This window comes from Nicotiana attenuata, chromosome 11 (genome assembly GCF_001879085.1).
Source record: "Nicotiana attenuata strain UT chromosome 11, NIATTr2, whole genome shotgun sequence".
Taxonomy (NCBI): Eukaryota; Viridiplantae; Streptophyta; class Magnoliopsida; order Solanales; family Solanaceae; genus Nicotiana; species Nicotiana attenuata.
Window position 1 is genome coordinate 34,452,019 of NC_031999.1, and position 27,613 is coordinate 34,479,631.

The following is a 27,613-nucleotide window of genomic DNA, read 5'->3' on the forward strand; positions in this document are numbered from 1 at the left end:
AAGGCAGCATTTCATCTACTATGGTACCTAAAGAATGATCCTACCTTGGGAATTTTCATGTCAAAGGATGAAGATCACACAGTCAGAGCTTATTGTGACTCTGATTGGGTTGCATGTCCAGACTCCAGGAGGTCCATCAGTGGTTATTTGGTCTTGTTAGGCAACAACCCCATCAGCTGGAAGTCTAAGAAGCAAGAGACTATATCACTGTCTTCTGCAAAGGCAGAGTATAGAGCTTTAAGAAAGGTTGTAGGAGAATTAGTGTGGCTGCGCAGGTTATTCGAAGAGCTGACTGTTCCTTTCACTTTACTTATTTCAGTCTACTCCGATAGTCAGTCTGCATTACACATTGTCAGGAATCCAGTATTTCATGAGAGAACCAAACATATAGAGGTCGATTGTCACTTTGTGCGTGATCAACTACAAGCTGGCCTGATCTCTCTTCATTATATCAGAACTGATGACCAACTCGCAGATGTTCTAACTAAGGCCCTGACAGGGATTAAACACAGTGCTACATTGGGCAAGTTGTCTGTGTTTGCTACACCTCCAACTTGAGGGGGGTGGTGGTGTTAAGAAATCTAATTATTTCAATTAGTTAGTTAGTTATGACAGCTGTACACAGCTGTACCAATCAGCTTGTTAGTTAGTGTTTTAGTCTTGGATTTTGTATATAGTGGTGGTTCCACTCACTTCATTTGAGTGCGTGAATTCATTTTCCTAAGATTCTAGATTCTTCTCCCAACATGCTTTCTCTTCTTCTCCTTGAATGCCTATGATATGAAAATCTCAGCTCCATCACCATTGAAGCTCAGCTTCGAGCTACAGTGGAGCTTCGATCACTGTTCTATTGGTTAATTCTGAGAGACGTGATATGATTTCATTTTTCCTGAATCGGCAAAAATTTAAATAGGTAAAATAAGGTTTTTTTTGGGTCAAGCTCTCCTTAGCACTTTTTAAAAACTTTATAAAGAAAACTAATGTTACGACATTCTTTACTAAAAAGATTGTAAAGCTTTCGACAATGAGATATATTAGATATCTTACTAACTCCATAGTATTTTATATCATTAATCAAAACGAAAGCAACATAGTAATTCTTGAATAAATAGTAGCCACCTTTAGAAAACAATAAAGTTTCTACTGTTGGAAAAACAAAGTAAGAGAGAACGAACACAAAGTAATGCAAGTTTTGGCATTTCTGGAATGATATGAAGAAAAGGGAAGATGTTTTTCTTAAAGTAGAAATTAATAAGTAATAATAATACAAAAATCAAACCACAATCCATTGTAGGGACTTATTCAAGTTCTTTTGTATAGTCAAAACACATGAAATAATAATGACTCTTCAATGAATAAATCCAACTGGAGGAGGGGTCCAATTCGATTTTTATTTTTGTTATTACGCCATTTGCACCATGTGTTTACGTGGTTCATTTGTTAAAAAAACATAGCTAGTTTAGAAAATTTATTAAATAGTGCTGAATTGTTATTGTACTACCACAAAAGTCGAGATGGTTACACAGTTTAACATAATACTCGAAGCATGTATTCGTTTTGAGTTTAAATCTCAATTTATCACACATTAACATAAAAAAAAATTCTCGTACTTGACTCCGTGAAAAATAATCAGACTTATGCACGAGTGGGCATTTTAAAATTTTAATTAAGTAAATGAATGAAATTTTAGATGACAATTCAACAAATACGACCGTATATAAATTACCTTGTTACGAGGAAAGATAAAATACATTGCAGAATAGTCAAAATTTTAGAACATCAACTTTATGACTTAGACTAAAACAAGCCAAATTGTTTGTAAGTAATATATTTTTTATTCTTACTTTTTTGACTCCAAAATCTAAAAGTAAAATAAAATAAACAATTGTCTCTTATTACTCAATCTTCAAAAGTATGTGTCATAATGAAATGACTTTTTGAGGAATTAATTAATGGCGTGAACCTTTTTACAGCTACGAAAATAATAAAATAAGAAAGGGAACGCAAACATTAAATAAAAAAGTCATAATCATGCCCTTAATATTTTTGAATATGTAATTAAGTCCACACTTTCGCAATCTACAAATTTGACGGTCTATAAGACTTTAAAATAATTGGAATAAGTACTTTATTAAATAAGACAAGCTATGTAATTGAGAAAGTCTTATTTACTAACTCTGAACATTTATGTTTTACACTACTAAAAAATCAATACTAATTAGCAAAATAGACAATTGTTAAACAATTAAAAGCAAACAATCCCTTAAAGCAACCACAAATAAATATAGCAATTGTGGTGCAGGCACATTCATTTCTTTTTACTTGACCACGGACACACACAAAGATATAAATGTTATAATACACATGCGCAAACACACAAATATATTTATACTTTATTTACACTTGTCGTCACAAATGAGTAATGAATAATTCCAGCCAAGCGAATATAAAATCCTGAATTAATGCTATAAAAATCTAATACTATCAAGTTTAACTAAGGGCAAGCATTAAAAGTCACATGATATGGCTTTAAGATTACTTATCCCTAATATGGATATAAGTGCAATCTCAATCTACAATAAGATGCTTTTTGAAAACAAAAAAGAATAAAAAGAAAAATTACATAGAGACTCTCACCTTGTGACATCTAATCTCTAGCAATAAATTTTGCTATTAGTGTATTGCCCAAGAACCAAAATCTGGCTTTTGATTATAAATGCTTTAGATTATAGATTTTAGAGGATTTATGTTCAAATATTAACATTTTCAACTTTTCATGGGTAAAACTATTATTTCATAAAAGAAAGATGGTCCTATCGTAATTATTACAAAAATCTAGTAAACATTTAATAATGATTTCATGGACTCCTCCATTTTCGGTGATTTGTCTAAGCGCGTTTCAACAGTCATATAGAAAAGTGTCCAAATATATAAAAACTAAATGCAAAGTAAAGATAAAACAAAAAAAAACAAAGATAATAATAAAATCATATATATGAAAAAGTTATAGGGACTTTCAATCAACTATTAAAAAAACTGTGTTGCAATCAGAATTAGTTGGAGTCACTAATACAGTATAAATTATCTATTCTTACTAGAGGTTATAAGATTATAATTATACGACCATCATCCATTATTTATAGGTGAGATCAGTTATACATTGTGTAACTCACACAGATTGAAATAAAGTTAAAATCGATATTTTAAAATTGTTATAAAATTAATTAATTGGGATCAACTATATAAATCGTTTGTATTTCTTAATGCAACCATTCTCTTTTATTCAAATTCTAGACCTATTATGCTTGGTAAAAATTCACATATGCTGAGGAGAAGAGAATTATACGACATTAATATGTAAAAATTACGTAGAAATATTTTAAAAGATAAAAAAAGATTTGTCAAGTTTTTATCCAAAAAATTGATATTTTGACTACATTCCACACATAATATGATAGGTTACATATGATCCCTTCACCTTTAATCATAGCTTTTACGCTCAACATACTTTATGTGACAAGAATTTAAATTAGTTGGACCAATTGGTTTAAAATATTAAATAGTTAAAAATTAAGCAAAAAATTGTGATTTATTTTGGTAGTGAAAGTTGTGGTGAGATGAATAAAATTCTTCCATTCTTAATCATTGGGTTCAAGTTCTAAGTATAATTTTTTTCCTTTTAATAACCGTATATAATATGAGTCTGAATTAGTAGACATTAGGTGGGAAAAACTAGGATGGCACTAGAAGATTAGGAATGAAGATATTTGGGAGAAGGATAACATTAAGAATGAAGATATTCGGGAGAAGGTGGGCGTGGTTTCCATTGATGACAACATGCGGGAAGCGAGACTCAGATGGTCCGGACACGTATAAAGGAGAAGCCCAGAGCTCCGGTAAGGAGGTGTAAGCAGCTGGCTTTGGAGGGCACGGGAAGAGGTAGAGGATGGCCTAAGAAGTATTGGGTAGAGGCGATCAGGCAGGACATGGCGAGGCTTCAGATATCCGAGGACATGGCCCTTGATAAGAAGTTGTGGAGGTCGAGTATTACGATTGTAGGTTATGAGGTAGTTGAATCTTTCCTTACTTCGTACCTTTGTGAGGATAGTCTGCTAGGGTTTTATGTCGAATTCAGTTAGTAGCAATGTTGTATCTTACTACTCTTTCATTTTCCATAATGCTGGGTCTATGTAATGTCTATCGCTTTTGCTTTGTATCTACTTTCTCATTTTCATGACGTTATTTTTCCTATGGTTTCTATTGGTGGTACTGATATTGTCTCTTGTCGTCTTCTTGAGCCGAACGTCTTTCAGAAACAGTCTCTCTATTCCCTCAGGGTAGGGGTAAGGTCTACGTACACACTACCCTCGCGGATCTCACTAATGGAATTTTACTGTGTCGTTGTTGTTAGGGGTGCTCATCGGTCGGTACGGTATGGTATTTAGACATTTCGATTCGGTATATTTGGTATTCGGTTTCGTAAAATGCTATACCAATACCGTACCTAATTAAATTCGGAATGGTTCGATTTTTCTCCTTTCGGATTCGGTTTCGGTTCGGTAACTTCGATTTATTCAGTTTGAATATTAACTAGTGCATAGAGTCATAAACGGTAATATTATTCTTAATTAAAGTACTCAAAAGTACAAAACTAAAAAGGCTTGTTGACAAAACTTTTTTCCAAAACTAACATATACCAACCTAGAGAGAGAAAACTTAGAGAAATGTCTTGTTACTTGCTTAGAGTTAATTGATGAACTTAGAGAATAAAAGGAAATTAAAATTTGGATTTCTTATACTTATGTTATAATTAATAAAATGTGTATTGTGTAATATAATATATATTTCGGTACGATATCGATATTTTGGTATTTCATTTTAAAATATCAAATATCATACCTAATACCATTTTTTTAAAAATTTAAATCAAATACCATACCGAATACTAAAATATCGAATATCAAATACCGAATACCAAAACTTTTGATTTCGATACGGTAATTCGGTATTTACCAAATTATGCACGACCCTCGTTGTCCTTGTAGGTGGGAAAAACTAGAGAACTAAAAAGAAATTAACAGAAATTGGAAATGAAAAAGAACCCTAACTACCTGCACACTGCACTCCACTAGTTTATTTTTCACTTCTCTCCTTTCACACATCACTCACTCTCTCTCTCTCTCTCTCTCTCTCTCTCTCTCTCTCTCTCTCTCTACAAAAACATACACCTCTCTGTATCTATAGCTTTGAGCATTCTCTACTCTTTACTCTCTTTGAGTGAGAGAGACCCTCCAAGAAAAAAGCAACTTACATCTTAAATCATTTTGTGATCCTTATTTGCATTTTTCATGCTGCCTCTGCTTTTCCCTTAAAAAGTATAATATACTTATTCCTATTTTTATCTTTTGTTTTTTATTCCTTAAGCTTTGCTTTATCTGGTTTAAATTAGTTTAGCATTTGTTGATTTGATTCTTTTCTTGGATCATTTCTGAGTAAAGATCTCAGCTTTAGTGCTTTTTTCTTGATTTGCTTCAGCTACTTCACTTCTAAGTTAAACACATTTTTCTTCAAGTAATGTAGAGGAATAAGGGGTTTGCTTAAGCTTTTGGATCAGCTTATTAGTGTAACTATATACTTGTAAGAATTTAATTCCTTTTGTTTTGAATGTATATATGAAAATATTTGCATTATCTTAGCTAATTTGGCATCTGGGTATTTTTATTTTTTTTATTATTTTTTGAGTGTTTGGATTTACTTAGTTCATTGTGAATACCCTTTAAGTTTCTTGAGCTGGAGAAAATTCTTACTCTGTGTTTTGCTTGCTTTATGAGGTGGGTACAAGCAGTGATGCATAGGGTACAACACAAGTGTACATCTGGGGGTTTCTGTATTAAGTACTACATATTTTTTTTAATATTTGCCTTAAAAAAATGCAGTTATGAATCCCTTTGAGTTTTTTGAGCTGGAATGAGTTCCTCTTTGTGTTTTGTTTGGTGGGTACAAGAAATGATGCATAGAGTACTACCACTAGTTTGCTCAGTATTTGGCTTAGTAAATTACAAAATTACACGTGTGTACTACTGTGTGTGTTTGTGTGAAACTTTGGAATAGTAATTTTACTTTTGGGATCTTGGATATAATTTTTGTGGTTGGTGAATATTTAATGATTTTGGTGTGGATTATTGAAGCAGATACTGTAGGCATCTTGGATTTGGAGGTGTCTGACGAGACTGTGCTGAAATGAGAGGGATGTGTTTTGGCCTTGTTATTGTATTGTTATTGGGAATCTTGAATGTTGGGAAGGCTGAAATCTACATAATAACAGTTGAAGGAGAGCCTGTTATAAGTTATAAAGGCGGCATTGATGGTTTTGAAGCCACTGCTTCAGAGTCTGATGAGAAAATTGATACCACTAGGTATCTCCAGTTTCTTTTTTCTTGTTTCACCTTTTTCCATTAGGTGTTTGAACTTCATGCTCTTAGGCAGGTGAAGTGCGAAAACTTCAATTGATTAGTCTGTTTATGTGGCTACATGGTTCATTTGATATCTTTTGCTGACTTTTTATACTTAATGAGCAAATAAATAATCATGTAAAAGCTGTTAGGTTCCACCTGTTATCCCAAATATTCTTTTTTAGAAGGTGTACTTAATGAGAAAATAACTAACATGTATAGTATTTTTCATTGTCTTTCTCGTTCAAACAACAACAACTACCTAGTGAAATTACACAAGTGGGGTCTGTGAATTGTCTTTCTCATTCGAGGAAAAATAAAAATAAAATAAATTACATTTGTCCAAAATGCATTTGCTTAAAGCTAAAACTAGAGTACCTAGGAGAGATTGCATGACCATTTTTTAGTCAGCGGTTTTTTCTTGAAATCTGTTTCTGACCTAAGCTAAGTTTTAATTAATTTTTTCAGTTTTGCTACTATTTCTCTTTAAATAGGAAATTCTGTGAAATTTTCAATCATTTAATTTTCTCTTTCGGTTTTAGGTATATTTTAGAAAAGAAAGTGGTATTACAATTGGTTGGGACAGAAATGTGATAGTTTTGGACTTGGTACAACTTGGCAATATAATCAGTATGACATTTTAATGTTACTGCATTGAGATTCTTTTTTCCATAAATGGTCAATTCTCCTTGCATTTGCATTTTGTACAATGTTCACTTTCTTCCATGATTCTCACTTGTAAACAATAATATTATGACATACTTAAGAAAAAGACGAATAGCGGAAATGTTTGTGGTAAGAAGGAAAATGTTTGTCATTCTCAAAAAGAAGGAAAATGTTTGTCTCGAAAATAAAAGTTATCCTTAAAAATGTTTTCTAGTGTTTGGTTAATGAGTGAAAATATTTCTGGAAAATTTTATTGGAGGTTGCTAATAATCTCAGCAATGGGGTAGTGTTTGGCGTTGAAAATCTGATGAAAACTTTGAGCCTGAAAGATTGATAGAAATATCGAAGTGTTGGTTGGAGCTAAACTTTTAGCGCTTCTTCCATCTTCTTTCGCCGAGGGTCTATCGGAAACAGTCTCTCTGCCCTTCCTTCCAGGGAGGATAGGGGTAAGGCTGCGTACATTTTACCCTCCCCAGGCACCACTTGTGGGATTACACTGGGTGGTTGTTGGTCGGAGCAATTAATCGGAGCAAAAGTTGAGATATTTGTAAAGAAAAAGGCCCTTTGCCCGTAAGTGAGGGGGAAGTCATTTGATGGAAACTATTCTCCTTCGAAAATGTTTTCACAGAATCAAAAACCAGAAAATAAATTCATCATAGGAATATTTTCGAGGAAAATGTTTTCCTTCGTGCCAAACATGTGAAGAGTTCTCAGTTTTCAGCCCAAGCTTTGTTCTCATTGGATATTAGAATGTCACAACCCTATAGTTCTCTCTTGCAGAGGGCGGCCTGTGATGGTGAAATGTATGCTTACTCTTATTTTCATTTTGCTTTTTAGTGAATTGGTTACATCCTATGCCCGACATCTGGAAAAGAAGCATGATATGCTTCTAGCTTTGCTATTTGACCGTGGGACCTACAAGAAAATCTACAGCTACCATCATCTAATTAATGGCTTTGCCGCTCACATTTCACATGAGCAGGTGACATTCTGCTCTTTCAGACGGCTCTTCTTTTTTCCTTCTATTTCTTGTTTATTCTTCTATCTGTATTGTCTTACACAAAGAATATATTAGTAGGCAGAAATCCTCAGACAAGCTCCTGGTGTGAAGTCTGTGGAGAGAGATTGGAAGGTCAGGAGGCTAACAACTCACACGCCGCAGTTTTTGGGGCTTCCTACAGGAGTATGGCCGACAGGTGGTGGGTTTGACCGGGCAGGCGAGGATATTGTAATTGGCTTCGTCGACTCTGGCATCTATCCGCACCACCCAAGTTTTTCAAGCCACAACACTGAACCTTATGGACCTCTTCCAAAATATAGAGGAAAATGTGAAGTTGATCCAAACACCAAGAAAGACTATTGTAATGGAAAGATTATAGGTGCTCAACATTTTGCAGAAGCTGCCAAAGCAGCTGGCGCATTTAATCCTACAATTGATTATGATTCTCCTATAGATGGTGATGGACATGGAAGGTTTGAACTCAATTATTTATGATGTTAACTTGAGTATGTTCTAAAGATAACTAATGGTTTTTTCCTACTTCCATTCTGTTGGTAGACTTAATCGATACACAGTTGCGCATGCTAAAAGAAATATAGCACTGGTGGGAGTTCAGAAGTATAGTTGTCTGTGGAACAGAACTCCTATTCTTCAGTGTGTGATGCCATGTTTTAATGTGGAATATTGTGATTGATACGCTTGGATATCCCGGACGAGTTTACTTTTGTTCTGTCAGGCTATGACATCATTGTCTCACGTAAGGAAACATTGAGTGATTGTTCTTTAAGAGGAAAGTGAAGTTCTTGCATTTTGTAAAGGATGTTGTTTACATAAGAGGTGAATTTCCTACTCGTCCGTGCCTCAGATTGAATGATAGGAAATTGGGTGGTATATAGGTCCATGCTCAAGTACCCACGTGCACAGACAATATACAGTTGACGTAGGACCATTGATAGTAACCATTGGTGGTGTAAGAGTTATGAAAGGGAACAAACTGAAGAGATACTATACTAAACACCTTAGGCTTTTCTCATGATTCTGTGCTTCATAGAGGGAGATTCCTTGTAATGTAAACCCTCTTATAAGGGTAATGCGGAGTGCTGACAACCATACACCTTCTCAAAATGATAGTTCTAGTGAACCAGTTGAGCACAGGGTTGGGATATTCCTCCAAAAGTTTAGGCGTGGTGAAGCTCAGCTATGCATGTGCGTTATGATTCAGGATGATGATTTCAAAGTTCCACTTTAGCAATGTCATTTCAGATCTAAGTGTTTGCGGTACTTCCTTAGGGATTGTGGATTATATGACCTAGCAAGGAAGGAAAAAGAAAAGAGATTTTGGAATTAATGCCAAAATCCCAATTTCTTACGTTCTTATACTTTTGGTTGTAACTTGTTGCGAACATCTCATGCTTTCTGAGACCACTAAAGTTACTGTCTGCATATCCAAAAAAGAAAAGAAAAGAAAAGAAAAGAAAAGAAACTTCCAAATCCCATAGGTGGATGTGATGAGTCATCTCCAGATGGTGGTTTGGTGGAAGAAGAGAACAGTACACCAATGTACATTTGATTGTCAAATTACCGAAATGACAGTCTTATTGATAACTTCTAACAATAAAATTATTGTCATCTTCTGGAAGTTCTAGTTTTTCCTCTGTTTAGCAACATCAATAAATAGAGCTAATGTAAGGAGAAATCATTCTTATGTCATTGTCATTTTTGAACTTGCTTCAATGCAAGTGGAACTGCTTTATAAAACCAGAGTTCTTTTTTCCTTTAAAGCTTCTAGTTTCAGAACTACTTTTTCTCATATAGACTATATTTCTCGTTTTATTAATTTTCACTCCTGTCTTTTAACAAAATATGTACCCAGACTGATGTCAGTGATACTTTTGTCAGCCATACGGCAGCTATCGCTGCTGGAAACAATGGGATTCCTGTTAGAATGCACGGATTTGAATTCGGAAGAGCAAGTGGTATGGCACCTCGTGCAAGGTAAGTTAAAATAATTCTTCCAAGATTTGACAATCATATTGTCCTATCTCTTAGTACTAGAAAGTAAAAGTTGAAATTCTTATTCCTTGTAGAATTGCCGTATACAAGGCACTGTACAGGCTATTTGGAGGGTTTGTTGCAGATGTAGTTGCTGCTATTGAACAGGTATGCCCAACGAAATTGATAATGTGGATAAAAAATATGCACGTAAGTTTTAATACAGAAACTTTTGCAATATGGATTTGAGTGGCACTGAGATTTCAAGCATAGTTGTTACGATCAATCTGAAGTCAACTTAGTATTGGCAAGTATTTCTGAGGCATGATCAGTGAAGTGTTGTGATTAGGTTACTCTTGTTTGGAAAGTCTTAATTCTTAAATAAGAAGTTATAAAATTTGGTGAAATGTGATAATGGTCTTGCAGTTATAACGTCATCTTTTACACTGTAAAAAAAAAAAAGAGTAACTTATCCAAAATAGCTCTGTTTGATAAATTTATTTCTATTACAGGCTGTTCGTGATGGTGTGGACATTCTTAATCTTTCCGTGGGGCCAAACAGTCCACCAGCAACCACAAAGACAACATTTTTGAACCCTTTTGATGCTACACTTCTTTCAGCTGTGAAAGCCGGTGTATTTGTTGCACAGGCTGCTGGAAATGGAGGTCCTTTCCCTAAAACTTTATTGTCTTATAGTCCATGGATAGTATCAGTGGCTGCTGCAGTTGATGATCGTAGATACAAGAATCATTTGACCTTGGGGAATGGGAAAATCTTACCTGGAATTGGGTTATCACGTAAGTGGTTTATGCCTTTTGACATACTCTAATTGATGCCCCTCAATCAGTAGATCTTACTCTCATCCGTTCATTGAAAGTCTAAATCATTTTTAGACACCATGGCCTTTTGTTTTTACCCAAAATTACAAATGGCTGATTCTCAGCCCTGTTTAATTCAGAAACTTTGACATGTTCGGTGTTGCAGGAAATTTATGATTGTGTCCTTGAGTCATTTTTCTTTTTCTTTCCTTTTGTACTTCTTTGTTTATTATTTCCTGGATAAGTGCCCACGATTCACCTACCTCTTTTTTTTTTTGGTTTTTTGTTTTTTTGTTTTTTGTTTTTGTTTTGAACAATGCTCTTGATTCATCAACTTGTTAGAGTAATGACCAATTTATGGTATTTGTGTTGAAAGTATCATATCCATTATACCAGCATACATGCAGAATAGCTTACTGTGTCAGTTTTACTGTAGCTGGCATCATTTCCTTGTAATCCACCCTTTAGAATTTGTTTTGTCGCTCATGACTTCACGCCATGATGGATTTTCCATGTCCTCAATTGCCATGTCATTGGTATTGTGTAACATCAGACTTGCTGACGTCATGTTATATCCTCACCCGTTCCCTCTTCTCCGTCTGGCTTCACAAATTTCAACGGCTTTTGAAACTTTTGAAATTTCACATCCCCCAAAATAGTGCAATGAACTGAACGGGGCTAAACTGGACTGAATAAATGAAAGAAAGTGAAGAAATGATGGGAATAATCAGATACTTATGATGAGATGTAGACTTAGTTTTGTGTTTTAAATCTCTGCCACTACTGAGCACTTCTTGGTTTTTTACAGCTTCTACACATCCTAACCGGACATTCACCATGGTAGCAGCCAATGATGTTCTTTTGGATTCTTCGGTTACGAAGTACAGTCCTGCTGACTGTCAAAGGCCAGAAGTTTTAAACAAGAATTTGGTGGAGGGAAACATCCTTCTTTGTGGTTATTCTTTCAATTTCGTAGTTGGCACGGCCTCGATTAAAAAAGTCGCGGAAACAGCAAAGGCTCTTGGTGCAGCTGGCTTTGTTCTTGCTGTAGAAAATGCTTCACCAGGAACAAAGTTTGATCCTGTTCCTGTTAGTATTCCTGGGATTCTCATAACAGATGCTTCCCAGTCAATGGCAAGTATCAACACGCTCTGTACTCTTTTATTGGTGTCATTACTATTGTCTTGGAGCTTTAAGTAGGAAATTCATAGTTTTTTGTCTCCTTTTAGGCTTCTTGTTTCTTGCAATAGACAAATTTATGTGAAATTATTCTAAGTTGCATATTTTGGCCGTGATAGGTTCCTTAATGGAGAAGTAATTGCTTTTTCTGAAAAGGTAGAAAGTTAATACTAAGAAGCACGGATGTGTTTAAAGGTACATTTGAACCAATACCAGTAAGACGTCAACGAAAGCTCTTGTGTGTAGGTGCCACAAGTCTCCTGGTTTAGAATATCAACTTAAAAAGAGAAGGAAACAGAGGGTGCCTCTAAATTTCCAACATCATATATATTGATGAAGTTGATGGATGTGACAATAAAGATTAAGAAATTATTCTAGTTCGTTTCAAGAGCTAGGAATCATGTATTAAAATAAACATTTCTTGGTTTTTAATCTTTTCTTGGTTATATGAAATATCATGTCCGGAAAATGGTAGTTCTGTCTCCTGCTTGTGTGATGTATGATTTATGTGTTTGTGTCCAACACAACACTGATCTTTGTGTCCCTACCACTTAGGTGAATAGAATCACACATCTTGAAAAAAAAGTAACTGGTCTTATATAGCATCCAAAGGAAAAAAGCTTGATCGCTGTCCCTTCTGATAACATAAATCAGTGTTTTGTTCAACTTGTAGGTCACACTAGAAATGCTCTTTCAGTTAGCATGCATAAAGTAGAAGTCTCTCATTTTGCTTATGTTAGTTAAACTTGTATGCTCGGCTCTATTTTCAGGAGCTTGTAGATTATTACAACATCACCACTTCAAGAGATTGGACTGGACGAGTTAAGAGCTTTAAATCAACAGGTAGCATTGGAAATGGGTTGCGGCCAATACTCCACAAGTCTGCACCTCAAGTAGCTATCTTCTCTGCTAGAGGACCTAATATCAAAGATTACAGCTTTCAAGATGCCGATCTCCTGAAACCGGATATACTGGCTCCTGGTTCTCTTATTTGGGCTGCCTGGGCTCCGAATGGGACAGATGAAGCCAATTTTTGTGGTATGTATCCGTCATATTATTGTTTATAGGTAAATGTGCAATGTCTGTGCTTTCCTGTTAGATGGTAGTACCATTTTAAAGGAGAATTAGATGGCAGATTTATATGTTTAAAAAAGTCATTTTTTAAATTTCAGGCCTATTTTGGACTTAGCCACAAACAATGAACCATCAGTTTTGTTTGTGTCTTCTTGGAGCCTTTTTACCCATTTTGAAATATAATAGATGCCTTGTATCCTGAATTTGATGCTCCACTTGCTTAGGACTTGAAATATAATCTGAAACCAAGAGATCTTATCATTTTTGTCCATTTGGTTGGCTTCAAGTTCAAACTAAAATGATCAAACGATTTTAAGTGATAGTGGTAAAGAAATGCTATGAGCAAGAGACATAAGTTAACCATGGTAAAAGTGTATTACACATACTTATAAACATTTAGTTGAAGCAGGTGAAGGATTTGCATTGATCTCTGGAACTAGCATGGCAGCACCCCATATAGCAGGAATAGCAGCGCTTATCAAGCAGCACCACCCTCATTGGAGCCCTGCTGCTATTAAATCAGCATTAATGACAACGTCATCAACTATTGATAGAGCAGAGAGACCACTTCAAGCGCAACAATATTCTGGATCTGAGACCATGAAGCTCGTTCCAGCTACTCCGTTTGACTATGGAAGCGGACATGTTAATCCTAGAGCAGCTCTGGATCCTGGACTCATTTTTAATGCAGGTTATCTTCTCTTCTTTTTCCCCTCTCCTTTTGATATAGCTTATTGTGTCTAACCAGATTTAAATACTACTAAGATAATCCTGTTGCTAATTTATAACAGTTACTGTCTTTAACAATTACTTTCTATTTGACTAATTGCTTTTGATACAATTGACTTGTATGGTCTAGTTGCTAAATTTTCTTCTCTTCTATCATGTTTTCTTTTGAATTTGGAATAATACTTGAGCACATAATCATGACTTGTATGGTCTAGTTGCTAAATTTTCTTCTCTTCTATCATGTTTTCTTTTGAATTTGGAATAATTCTTGAGCACATAATCATGACTGTTCTCTCATTCACTTGTTGAGTTATGATAATTTGTCCATTCTAGACTTCGTGGGAAACGGCCAAGCCATCCAAGATACTGTCTCTTGTTTAACATTATTTTTAGTTGGTCGAAGTCCAACTTGACATTTCAGCTATGTGTTTTCGTCTTTATGTACTGGCAGTGATTCTTCTGTAGGTTCACATGTACCTCTTGTCTTCTCTATGGAATTATCTAAACATCTTCCCCTAAAAGAGAATGAGAATTCAAAAAAGTAGATTTTATAAGAAATTTTAGTGGCCAAACCTGCCTTTAAGATACCTATATTGGACGAGAAGAAGAAGAGAAACTTGTAGTATGATGGGAGATAGTATTCTGTCTTTGTACTTGCGAGAGTATGATTTTTCTTTTGGTTCTCAGGAATGTTATATAAAACATAGTTTATCCAAAACTTTTGGAGCTCTGTAGTCGATGTAACATTATATAGGGTTAAATACCAAATGCAAACACTGTTCCTGAGATCCATTCTGACTCTTGATAAAAGAGTTTTCAATATGCTGTAATAGCTTTAACTTTTTCTTGATTGAATTTAGGTTATCAAGATTATTTGGGGTTCTTGTGCACTGTGCCCGGAATTGATCCTCATGAGATAAAGAACTTCACGCATTCCCCATGCAACTACACCCTTGGTCACCCATCAAATTTCAACTCACCCTCAATTGCAGTTGCACATCTTGTGGGAACTCGAACAGTCACACGCACAGTGATAAATGTTGCTGAGGAAGAAACTTATGTTATAACAGCAAGAATGGCTCCAGAAATTGCTATTGAAACTAATCCTCCTGCAATGACTTTAAGGCATGGCGCGTCAAGGAAATTCACAGTAACACTCACTGTCCGATCAGTAACAGGAGCGTACAGTTTCGGAGAGGTTTTACTGAAAGGCAGCAGAGGGCACAAAGTCAGGATCCCTGTTGTTGCTGCAGGTTATGATCGATAGGCACCGGCATTTGCTTTATCCAAAGTTGAAATATCTCGTTTGCTATATATTCTTTGGATCTGTGAGAATAAGATGCATATGGTTAGATGTGGTTTCTCCAAATATATAAGGTATGAAGTGAAAATTATGTAAAGGTTAAGTAGTATGAAGGGAGAAGGTAGTTTCTTCCCATATTAAGTTTTGCTAATTCTGTGTTGTAACATGGTGGGAATGAATGCCTTTTATTCCCCTTCTAGTATGTATGCATATAGGCCCTCAAGCCTTTTTAAGATTTAGAAAAGGGAAGGTAGGTAGGTTTGTATCTTCCCTACTGTATTTTTGACTTCTCTTGTATAAGCTAATCAAAGCTTCCAATTTATTGCATTTAATTATTTGCCACTAAGACATATCTTGTCATCTGAGTTGGCTTGGTAATTTACCGCTAGTCTGTTAGTCTACTATTATTTTTTACCTTGATAATCGAGAAATCCTTGAGGGTTAGCTCGCGAGCGATTCGAAACTCGATGGATAATGGGTTCCTCGCTGTACTTATCTCCACTTAATGCTGTTTATCCTCAAAATTGGATAACAATTGAATTTATACGCGGTTTTAAAGATACGTGATCTAATTTGATAATTTGATACAAATTGAGAAATCAGATTAGTATTGAAATTAATGATAGAAAGGTAAATGCAAACCACACAAGTTGGATAATTTTGGCCTTGAAGGTTGGTCACACTCGAGTCAAAAGTGCCTTAATCGATGCCGGGACAAAATGATAAGATAATAAGAACTAATAACAACAATGTATTGCTTTTGGATGCGTGTTACAATGTGTATTACAAAGAATAAGACCCCCTTTATATAGTAGGGGAGTCCTGCTTTAGGTACAATTCTATAAAAGGTAAGAAATCTCACGATTTACTAATTAATCGGTCTCTCATTGATACGTGCCGAGATGATATCCGAGTGGTTGCGGATGTTCCGGCCTCCCGTTATTGGGTCCGATAATGTTTCCTCGAGCTTATTCGAAGTCGGGGTCGATTCCAGAGTGACGGGCTCAAAGATCTTCAAGACGTAGGTTCTGACTTCGTACTTTGGTTAGATGGAATCGGGGGTCGATCTTCAACCCATCACGTTTTCGGTTCCGATCCGTCATGTAATAGATGAGCCCGATTTCGACGTATACATGGTATTGTTCGAGGTAGAGTCCGAACTCGTGATGTGCACCTAACTTATACATCATGCACTACGCTATTACCACTAAACCAATTCTTTTGCAGATCTTGCTTTCCTTTTTGTGTTCTTTATATTAACAAGTCCAATGATATTGCTAGAGGGGAAATAGTCTTCGTAGACCAATTTGTGGGGCGTCAGAGGTAAGGAATGTTGAATTTAATGAAAATAATGCTGAAGACCAAAATACACATAAACTGAATGGTTATGTAGCAACTTTGGCTGGCCGCATACCTATCTTCTTACAAAATGCATTTCTGATGTACTGAAATAAATTAGAGAAAAATGTGTACTCAGCCATTAGCAGGAATATTTGACGTCTATCTGGATTAGTTAGGCCAATAGATTTTCAGATATGGAACGTCTACAACAACAATAACAACCAGTATAATTTCACTAGTGGGATATGGGACGTCAAAAATGACAGACAGCCCAGTGATGCATTCCTTTGAAAGTGATTCTACTTCTCTATTCTTTAGCATGATGATGGCCACAACTGTGCATGTTGCAGACAATTTGTCCAATCCTGCTTCGGTGTAAGACTAGTGATCAATAAAGTGGGTTGAGAATCATGAGGTTTCAACTTCAGAATATGACGGAGGCAAAATATACTAGATAATTTTTTTCTATCTACCTAAGCCTTGATAGATAGAATTATTCGATACTTAGTACTTAAATTTTGCATCTACTAAATTGGGAAACTCCATTCTTAATCTTGAATTTGTTTATTATCATCAATTCTTTTGTAGATATTCTCAGTCTCTCTCTTCTCAGTTACACCAATATCCCCTTGGTCATAAAACTCTTCCATTAAAAGAATTATCCACACTATTATCCATTATATTATCTATAAGATCACGATTTGCGGGATGTTTGGTCATGGTTTAGAATGACTAATTCTTGAATAAAAATTTCATATAAAAGAAAAGTTATCGTTGAATAACTAATGCATCGTTTGCTTGGCAATATTAAAATATGAAATATTTCCCGCATAAACCATCCTTGATTTTTCTTCTTCAAAATTTTTCGTCCGCTATCCATTATGATTAAGCTAATGACATAAGTGCCCTTGGTTCTAACTCATTTCCTACAACGTAGCCGTCGGCTAGTCTCCTCCTTTAGGCCATCGTCATTTCTCTCGCCTGTCCGCCATTCTCCGCCATGTAACCATCGTTAGGGGCATAAGCGATGTCAGATATGTAAAAAAGTAAATAAATAAATAAATCATGGCAACAACATCATATTTATAATTAAAAAAATATAATTCAAATACACACTCATCGTTAGGGGTGTACGCAGTGTGTTTCCTAAGTGGCGTCGACATTTAAAAAAAAGTAAATAAATGAATAAATTACACAACCACATTATATTTATAATTAAAAAAACATAATTCAAATACACATCCACTATTCTGCTCGCTGAATTTTTTCAAAATTAGAGTTTACGGGTTGCTTGAATAATCCAATTCCTAAAATAATAAATTATTTGTCGCCAAAATATTGGAGTGCAAGGTTCAACATTACGTTTTGGGTAAGGAGTCGGGGGTTCAATCCTTGTTGTCTTTAATATTTTTCGAGAAGAAAGCCCAAAAATGTAAAAGCAAGCGTGAAGAAAAATGTAGTGCTTTTTACCTTTCCGCCAAACCAGAAAGAGAGCCAATCGGGTCGGGTCCTCTTGCCTAAAAAAAAGGAGTCAGCCCAACATGAACAATGATAACATCAACAATGCGTCCTTGTTTTGAGCACCGGCATAGCAGAATTCGAATCAGATGAGTGATTCGATCCCTTGACCTCTCAACAAAATTTTAAAGCGCTTTACCAATAAGCCAACGATGTCTATAAATTAGATAGTGTCATTTGTTTTTATTCTTAATAGTTGTATTTGCAAATTAGTCGGTACATATTAAACTGGTTTTTTCGACAAAGCGGTTTTGCCTCCGCCCTGACCACCGTCACAACCTTCTTCGCCGCCTCTTACACCCAAAAGCACCGTAAGTACCATGACCATTAACTCTGTGCTTGAACTTTATATCTAACAGCAATTTCAAAAGTTTCCAAGTATTAGTATTCAATGGAATTGCTTATTATAGTTATTAGTCTCTAATTCATCAAATTAAGATAAATTGAATGTATTTTTATTTTTGTTTTCTTAGTGTTGCTTGCTCGATGAATTAACATGTGCACTTGTTATATTTTTGGTGGTTTTTTCTATTAGGGTTTGGATATCGCTATGGAGGAGCAATCATTCTTTAACAAGTTCCTTATCAACCTTCGTTCCAATTGCAAGTAAGTTTTTTTTCCTTCTCTTTTTGTATATGTTTTAAATTTTAATGGATTTAAGTTATGTGCGCTGACAGTGTAAAGAACTTTTTATACTAACAGAAAATTTTAACGTGTGATAGCATGTTATTTACCATTTTTACCAGATTAGATTACCAGTTGATGCTTATCATGAGATTTACCTGGGATCACCTTATAAGTGATCTGATTGTGTAAATGTTTTTTAAAATGTCAGTGCATACAACTTAAACTCAATTGCATACTAGTAGTGAGAACAACGGCATATAATATGGTGATAAATCTGTAATTGATGGGATGTGAAACTGTGGTCAGCACCTCCAACTTAGACAACTAGCCAACAGACGAAGTATCATTGGTGATATAAGTGCATCAGAGGCGGATACAAGATTTAAACTTTATGAGTTCGGGATGCCACTGAACCCACTGGCGGTTTAAGCTACTTGGTTCGAAATTTAATAGTTGTACATATTTTATATTGTGCACCCGCTCCTCAAGTGCATTATATGCATACGTTTTTATGTGGTTGGGCAGGGAGTTTACTTTCACTTATTCCTTGGTTAATTTTTGGCGGATAGTCTTTCTCTGTCTAGTAGTCTGCATAATGTTGCTAGCTTTGCTGCGGTGACATGCTGCTCGGTGTTAGCGGTGCAGGGAGAGAAATTGTTTGGGCCTTCGCATGCTGCATTTGCTTTATTTTTAATTGGATGTTATTTTATGCTGGGTTAACTTTGTCTTTGGTATTTGAAGGTATTATACAGGCTATCCTAAGGATCTTGGACCATCGAGGGTTATTCACTTTACCTCAGAACGGGAATTTGTCCAACTTCTTCATCAAGGCTACCCTGTAGTTGTTGCATTTACAATCAAGTAATAAAAGTTTGTAATTTCTTTTCCCTGCTCTCCTGTCTTCTCTCCTGTCTTATGTAGTTTTATCGCATTAATATCTTTCATGTAAATTTTTGGCTACTTTAGGAGTAACTACACCAAACATCTTGACAAAGTGCTAGAGGAGTCTGCAGCTGAATTTTATCCACATGTAAAATTTTTACGTGTAAGATACTTCGTGGACCTCTCATTTGAGTATAGATAGAATATAATGCTAGTTTACTGCAAAACTTTTGAGGCGTCTGTACTGTGGTCATCTATGAGTTTATTACCTCTCTTGGGGATATGCAAAAGGCCTCATTGTTTCTAATTTTGATAGCATAAAGATGTTTTCCCAGCTTATACATAACATTGTGCACGTTTTCATTATATTTTGTATTTTTCAGGTCGAATGCCCGAAGTACCCTGGGTTTTGCATAACAAGACAACAAAAGGAATATCCATTTGTAGAGATATTTCATAGTCCAGAACAGGTACTTCTGTAGAGTCATGGCATTATATGTTTATACTAAAGTGGCTTATGAGTGCCTTAATAGAGAGTTGTAGAGAATAAGATGCATTTTCTACAATCTGATAGAAAATTACTGCCTTAATCTGATTATATCTTGGTTCCTTTCCTCATCAGTGCGCTCAAATTTGGCCTACTGACTGAAGGGAGATGTTGTATTTTTTATAAACAAACTTATTCCTTACAAGAAATTTGTGAAAAAGGTACAAACTGCAGCAGACGGATTTACGTCTCTCAGAACTAAGTACATGATGAAGGAGAGGTTTGCATAGCTAAAGTACACTATGTTACAATAGGGAGAATTTACTAGATTTACTTTGTGATTGACCTTGTGCTGGGTAACTTATAGAGCATAGTATCAGGCTATATCGAATACTGTGGGTGAAGAGAGGGAGTAGATTTATTCTTCTGTACTTGTGTGTAGTGGAAGTATGATAGGTTGTCATATGTTGTTTATGCTGCATGCAGTGAAGGCTTGACTTGTTAGAATGTTAAGAGGTGCAAACATGTCTTATGTTATGCAGAATTCTGCAGCATTTAAAGAGGTCGGCTTTTGTTGTGTCTAATCCGACATGGCAGTTTAGGTGCCGCACCCGTGTCGACACGACACTAGTATGGGTGTGGATATGGGATCCCTACCGGATATGCTCAAACAATTTTGGGTACTTTGACCACGATGGACGAAAAAATTTGAGACGAGATACAATTTGATTCCCGTAATCAGAATCAAAACTAGGGTAAATTTGAAGAAAATAGCATACCTTATCTAGGAAATCAATCCTTTATTTATCTAAAACTTGAGAACAAAAAAGAAATCCACCTTTTACAAGCTATACGTAAGTATTCCACAAAATTTCTCATAATTTAGAGATATTTTTATACTTCTATTTTTTTGAATTATTTTTAGCCGGATCCCTGCACCCGTATACATATTAGGATCCATATCCCGAATTTTAGAATTTAAATCTCGAGGATCCGACCTCTAGATCCGCACCCGTGTCCAAGCAACTTAGCTGAGAACAATGATGTTCTTGACCTCAGAAGCAACTTAGCTGAAGCACAACGAACCAACCTAAAACTAAAAGCTTGTATCTACCAACTCCAGCTACAGGCAGCATAAGATGAGCTAAAAGCAGCCTTCCCTGTGCAGGTTATTGCCATGAAGTTCCAGTAGTTATTCTCATATTCCCTCCTCCCTCTCTGTTCTATCTAAGGAATAGTCTTAATAATCTGAAACAGAATTGCAAGTATGTATTGATTGCTCTTTTTTTTTTTTTTGGTCTGTAGTTTCACGGCATAAAAAAATTACTCACTTTATCCTTTTTATGTTTCTTAGTTTGATTGGGCACAAAAGATTAAGAGCTTCATCTTATGTCTGTATCATAGAATACATGATTGAATTGATCATTAGGTTTTTTGGTAGGGAAACTTGTTTAACGAATTTGAGTCGCTGGAATTTTGTGTGGGGTATACTTAACCGTTTACTATGAGTGGTCGACTTTTCAATTATATCCAGAAATGGTAGTGTGATTTCTTTTATTTCTTCTCCTTTTTTTGTTTCCCCGTTTTAAATTAATTGTGCATTATTTTAGACTATTATTTTCTCTCCATGTGTATTGGATGTTTCTCTGCGACATTCTTTGATGTTTCTCATGGTTTGTAAATACCGGAGGCTCGCCGCTTCGATGTTTGTTAGCTTTGTGGCTTCAGATAGCATAAATTTCTTTCTATACTTTTGTCGTCAATTGAGTGATTATGATTTGCTCTCTACCAGGCAGCTGCTCAGGGAAGGGTTGCTGATCCTAATATTACCAAATACGCTGTCAAGGTTTTACCTGTAAGTTTTTAATTTTTATTGTTTTTATCCTTGATTTTTTTGTAAAACATATTATCATAAGTTAGATTTTTTCAATGTCTACCATGAAATTATAGTTACTATCATTTGTTTCATTAGCTTGTGATGGTGCTTGCTCTTGAAAAGTTAGCTATTGTGACTACCATAAGCTATCAGCACATACTGAGCAGAGTTGTTAGCACTGTCTTAAACCTTACCTTATGGTTTATAGAGTCGGCCTTGTTCTTTTTCTTCATCTTAGGGAGTTATTGCTAGGTACTGGCATTCTAGAGTTGTTGTGGATGTCTTTACTTGTCATCAGATTCATTGCGGCTATATCAACAGTTACTTAAATTTATAGCAGAAATTTAAGTCCTACAAAGGTGGCTAAGCAAAAAAAAAAACTACTTGCATTTATTTATTTATTTATTTTGATTGGTAATTCCTTCTTGCATTTATTCTAGCAGATATTCAACTCCTATAAAAGTGACAAAGTAAAACGTTAAATAACAAAATATATTAGTTGCTTTTCCAAATTCACCTATTGACAGAGCCACTGGATACCCATGACCAACTTTTTTTTAGATGAAAAAAAAAAATCTTTTATTGTTCGCCAACTTACTCGCACATCGGCTAATTCCATGTGATACCGGCTACCTCCCACCAGCACAGGTACGTAATTTTGTGACCAAGGCTTGGACAGACGGGAAGAAATCACCTAGTGTTTTTGCATCCACAGAATTGGAACCTTGAGACCTCATGGTTCACAATCCACTTCATTGACCACTAGGCTACACTCTTAGCTATACAAACCAAAACTTAGCTCGGGCATAGCTAAGTCCTCTATTGCCAATTGGTCCAACTGTCGCTTTTCTTCTCCTGCATTTCCATGCATGTTCTCATTGCGATATTACCTATTGCAAGAAGAGTGGTCATTGTTGCTGTTACTATTGAGTGCATACTTGTTACTAGTTATTTTAAAATGTCTAGTGTCGGGTTCACAAAACTTATTTGTGCCACCTTCTCCATATCCATCGGTTGCTTCATCACGCATCCACGGGCGTAAGCAGAATTTTTCCAAGCGGTGTCGAATATTTAAAGAAGTGACCAAATGAACGAGCCACTATAATAACATTAGGGTTCTAAATCAACTCAAGTTAATTGTGCGAAAAAATTATTTTTATACTATAAAATTATTCTTTTTTGATCAAGTAAGGTAAGCTTTCATTAAATCAATCATCTAGAGAATGTAATGATTACAAAAATGTCAATTCTCCTGATAAGCAAAAACCTCCTATCTGCTCGGAGCTTACAAAATCTAATAGATCTAATGAGCTATTTGCATCAAAATGGTTACTCCAAGCCAAAAGATTTGGTAAACATCTAGCTTTTAGTGTATGTATGGGAGTTGATCTTCCTTCAAAGCATCTTTGATTCCTCTCCATCCAGATGGTCCAGATTACACATTGGGGAATTATCTTCCAAGTGCTTCTGATAGACTTATCAACTCCACAACTGCTCCAAATGACAAAAAATTCCTTTAAAGTTTTCGGCAGTACCGAACTTAAACCAAAACTATTGCTGAATAAAACCCATATACTTCTAGCCGCTGTACAATGCACAAACATGTGATCTACACTCTCAGTATTTTGTTCACACATATAGCATCTGTTGCATAGAGGAAATCCTCTCTTTTGAAGACCATCTTCTGTTAAAATTGCACCTAATACTGCCAACCAGCTAAAGCAGGCCACTTTAGTAGGTATTTTTGTTCTCCATACAAGCTTCCAAGGCCATTCTTCAATGATGTTGCCTCTGCCTATCATCTCTACAATTCTACATAGCAATTCTACTGCCCCATATTATACTGTCCTTTTCCTGCATATGCACCTTAAGATCTTGCAGCCTTGCCCAAGATTCCAGCATCTCTTCAATTTCCCAATCATGGCATTGTCTTCTGGAAGTGACATTCCAGTTGTCATTTTCCCTAAGCTGTTTCACAGTAGCATTAGGGTTATTAATAAAGCTGAAGCCATTTGGGAGTTCCTCCTTTAAGGACCTATTTCCAGTCCACTTATCAAGCCAAAACATAGTGTGCTCTCCATTGCCAACCTGTATCAGAGTGTTTTCCTTGAATTCCTGCCATAATTTACTTATGTGTTTCCAAGACCCTACTCCATGAGTGGTGGAAGTTATTCTAGAGTGCCAATGTGTATCTGCTCCATGCTTAACTTTTACAACTCTTCTCCATAAAGCCCTCTCGTCATTGCTGTACCTCCATAACCACTTCATGAGTAGGCTTTTATTATGTAACTGTAAATTTCTGATGCCCCTTCCTCCCATTTCCTTAGGCATAGTGACTTTGTTCCATCTCACCAAATGAAATTTATGCTGATTACTGTTGCCCTCCCACAAAAATCTTCTCCTTATTCTGTCGAACTGTGGCAAAACCTTGCATGGAATAGGGAATAGGGACATAAAATATGTTGGAATACTATCCAACACACTATTAATCAATGCAACTTTGCCCCCAAAAGATAGGTGCTGAGTCTGCCAGGTAGCTAGCCTCTTCTTAAAATTTTCGACAACTCCCTGCCACACTATAGTGTTCTTATGTTTGGCACCCAGAGGCAACCCAAGATATGTTGTCGGGAACGAGCCTATGTTGCAACCAGGGGTGGATCTATTAAGGCCCGAGGGGGTGGTACGCCACCCGCAAGCTTCGGTAAAAATTATATATATATATGCAAGAAATATGATAAATAAAAAGTTGCCACCCGGAATAACAAATGGTACTAAGGTGCGAGTGGTAGAGGCCGATAGTTTCCGCCTTCAGGGCGCGGGATCGAACCTCACTTAGCTACATTTTTTATCTGTTTTCGCTTGCTACATGAGATAGACAGCATAGCCACAACAGGTTTGATGTCTAGGATAGTTTGACTACAACTATGAAAGTATCTTAAAATTATAATTTCTTTTTTTTTTTTTTTAAAATTGTATTTGGGTTAATCAAGGACACCTTCATAATTATTAGTAGGAGTATCACTGTATCTGGTAGTTCATGATTCTTCGTTATTGTCAATTCATTTTATTCTCTTAGAATTATAACATAAATATTAGGATAATGAGCATGCGAAATATTATAGCTATATTACATAGCTTAAATAAGAAAATAATTTATGTAAGCTTATTGGAATTTAAAGTCCTAAATATTAGGACTTTCTACATACCTCAAATAAATAAAAAAAGAGTTAACAACCATACTTTTAGTTAATTTTAAAGTTCTAACTATTAAAAAGAAATTGATGACAATTTTATACAGTATAAAATTTATTTTTAAAGGATAAAAAAAGTCGACTAGCCTATATATATATATGTGTGTGTGTGTGTGTGTATACTATATATATATATATATATATAATTAGTTTCCTTCTTCTGAAGATCTTCTCAGTTCTCTCTCCCATCAGAACAAAAACTCTCATCGCGACAAGTTGTCACGATTAATTTTTTCGCTTAATTGATTTGATTGTATAAATCGTAAGACAAATAATTCGAGCGGAAGTTCAAAGCTGATCAAACCGACTAAATACTTACTCTATTTGTACCGTATAAATAACAATACGTCTATGTTCAAAATAATATGGCACCTGCAACCTTTAAATCCTGGATCCGCCTCTGGTTGCAACTCAAGATGTCTGCTAAACCTTACCATTTCTGCGACCAAGAAGAGCTTTGACTCATTGGTTTTGTCGATTATTACCGATGAAAATGCGGTCTGTTGTTTGAATCTTTACAGCCTCTACTTTTAAATACAAATGGGGCTTTACGTTTTAACAGAAGAGGCTTAAAAACTTTAAAACCACTTCTGTCGCCTGCAATGCAGTTTAGAACCTTGGACTTTCGTGTGCACAATTGGGTGCTTGACCAGCAGGCCATGAGTCATGCACTTGCTGTCCGGCGGTGTCGCTTACTTTACAACAACAACAACAACGACCCAGTGAAATCCCACAATTGGGGTCTGGGGAGGGTAGTGTGTCGCGTACTTTATATATAGCAAATTTGTATATTCTATATGAAAACATTATATATATTTAGTAAAGATTTCTGACGAAGCGGCGTCGAGTGACACCACTTTGCCTAACGTAGATTCGCCCCTACATGCATCGGCTGGATAGGTTGTCTACCCTGGTAATCTTACTTTTCTACCTGATTTCCACTGATCATACTATATCTGAGTGAGCTATGTCATGGATAACAGATTAAGAACTGGTGGAAACCTGTGTATAAACAAGAGTTTGAGAGTCCTTGTCTTGTGTTTGAAGTGGTTCTGATTATTAAACTACTTTTAATTTCAGTTCAACTATGATCTCAGTGCTTATGGATTTCGTGAGTATTTCAAAAGGCATGGAGTTCGAACATCAGATCCTAATTAAAAGTTTGAGTATCCAACATGGTATTTCCTCGTTCCAGATAAAACGATATGATTTTACCATTTTGGACTACTAGCACTGGCTTTCTTTTAAATTATCGAGCACGAAAGTGAAAGGGCTGTTTCAGAACGAGATCTCCTTTGCCTCTCCAAAACTCAGAGCTTAGTATTTGTTCCCCTTCTTTGGGTGAAAAATAGGCACTGTTATTCTTCCATGAATTTTGCTTTTTCCAAATCCTTTCCAACAGTAATAGCCATTTGTGACAAGCTGGCAGAGTGTGATAAAGAACTTAAATTTGAAGCTGAGCTCATATTAGTTGGCTCGTCAGAGACAGAAGTTTTGATGTTCTTAATTTGTTAAAGGTCTCACGGAATTCAGTAGCTATCAGGGATGTTATGACCACTGCAGACAACGATGGGTGAGTTACTGAATTATGAAATACAATTTCTTGATGTAAATAATAATGTTCTTGTTTGCCTCTATTCAGTACCCTTTTGAATATCTTGGTCCTGGTGGTACTAAATTAAATTTGGGACTTCTCTGTATGTTGTCGCTGGCACATGAATTAGTGTTTTGATCTGCATCTCGTCGTTTTATTCAAATTAAACATTTTGAATTGTTAGTTAAACATCACATTGGTTTGACTCGTGAAGTGAAAAGTGAAACATTTGGGAAGAGAGGAGGTAATGCTATTATCAGTTAGTGTTGAATGCACTTCTTTAGGAAACTCATCCATGACTTGATCCAACTGTTCCTTTTCTGACCTGTTTTCGTGGACCCTGTTGAACCCAAGTTTCTTGCCTTGTTAAGTACAGCAGATTAGAGAGAAATGTAACTAGCCCATGTAGAACATTTACGAATAAAATCTTCTTTAAATGAGCTTATTTTCTAGTGTTTGGTTATTTCAAGCTGTTGAATTAATGTGTTATCCTTAAATACATATGTTACTATAAAGGGTGAAAAAGAGCTTAGATCATTTATTGACGTAATTCACTGATATTTAAATTATGGTAAGAATTAATTTATTAATTTATGCCAGTGTTGAGAGAAAGCAGTGATTTCGAGTAGCATGTTATGGTCTCAACACTCTTATCGTAGTGAGAGGTTTTACCTGTTCTAAGCCCTCCCACGATGCTTAACACATTTAAATGTACAGCAAAACACTAAAACAGGAAAGGAGAGAAGCAGCTTCGAAAGAACAGAAAAAGGCAGAGTTACATGCTCACTTAAAACTAGGGGTGTTCGTCGGTCGGTATGGTATG

At 35.7% G+C, this 27,613-nt stretch overlaps 2 protein-coding genes across 3 annotated transcripts; both read left to right on the forward strand.

Annotated features, from left to right (window-relative positions):
• LOC109234342 (subtilisin-like protease SBT2.5) lies at positions 5,140–15,564 on the forward strand. Of its 2 annotated transcripts, none has more exons than XM_019400298.1 (11): positions 5,140–5,375; positions 6,192–6,416; positions 7,956–8,100; positions 8,197–8,591; positions 10,018–10,113; positions 10,206–10,278; positions 10,623–10,908; positions 11,738–12,063; positions 12,879–13,146; positions 13,592–13,873; positions 14,772–15,564. In XM_019400298.1, the coding sequence occupies exons 2-11, from the start codon at positions 6,241–6,243 to the stop codon at positions 15,176–15,178; spliced, it is 2,454 nt and encodes an 817-aa protein (XP_019255843.1). In that variant the 5' UTR covers positions 5,140–5,375; positions 6,192–6,240; the 3' UTR covers positions 15,179–15,564. The 2 variants fall into 2 exon arrangements, with proteins under 2 accessions (XP_019255843.1, XP_019255844.1); XM_019400299.1 differs by lacking the exon at positions 5,140–5,375 and adding an exon at positions 5,453–5,637.
• Positions 17,984–26,973, forward strand: LOC109234343. Its single transcript, XM_019400300.1, has 7 exons — positions 17,984–18,384; positions 18,609–18,679; positions 19,442–19,561; positions 19,667–19,745; positions 19,966–20,052; positions 21,862–21,924; positions 26,277–26,973. Exons 2-7 carry the CDS (start codon positions 18,624–18,626, stop codon positions 26,352–26,354), a joined length of 483 nt encoding a protein of 160 aa, XP_019255845.1. The 5' UTR covers positions 17,984–18,384; positions 18,609–18,623; the 3' UTR covers positions 26,355–26,973.

Bases quoted from the DNA above. Each gene is read 5' to 3' on its own strand.
- LOC109234342 (XM_019400298.1), top strand. From the start codon at position 6,241: ATGAGAGGGATGTGTTTTGGCCTTGTTATTGTATTGTTATTGGGAATC. The intron at 6,417-7,955 runs GTATCTCCAGTT...TTTGCTTTTTAG, and splicing joins GAGAAAATTGATACCACTAG to TGAATTGGTTACATCCTATG. The intron at 10,279-10,622 runs GTATGCCCAACG...TTTCTATTACAG, and splicing joins TAGTTGCTGCTATTGAACAG to GCTGTTCGTGATGGTGTGGA.
- LOC109234343 (XM_019400300.1), top strand. From the start codon at position 18,624: ATGGAGGAGCAATCATTCTTTAACAAGTTCCTTATCAACCTTCGTTCC. The intron at 19,562-19,666 runs GTAATAAAAGTT...TGGCTACTTTAG, and splicing joins GTTGTTGCATTTACAATCAA to GAGTAACTACACCAAACATC. The intron at 19,746-19,965 runs GTAAGATACTTC...TGTATTTTTCAG, and splicing joins CACATGTAAAATTTTTACGT to GTCGAATGCCCGAAGTACCC.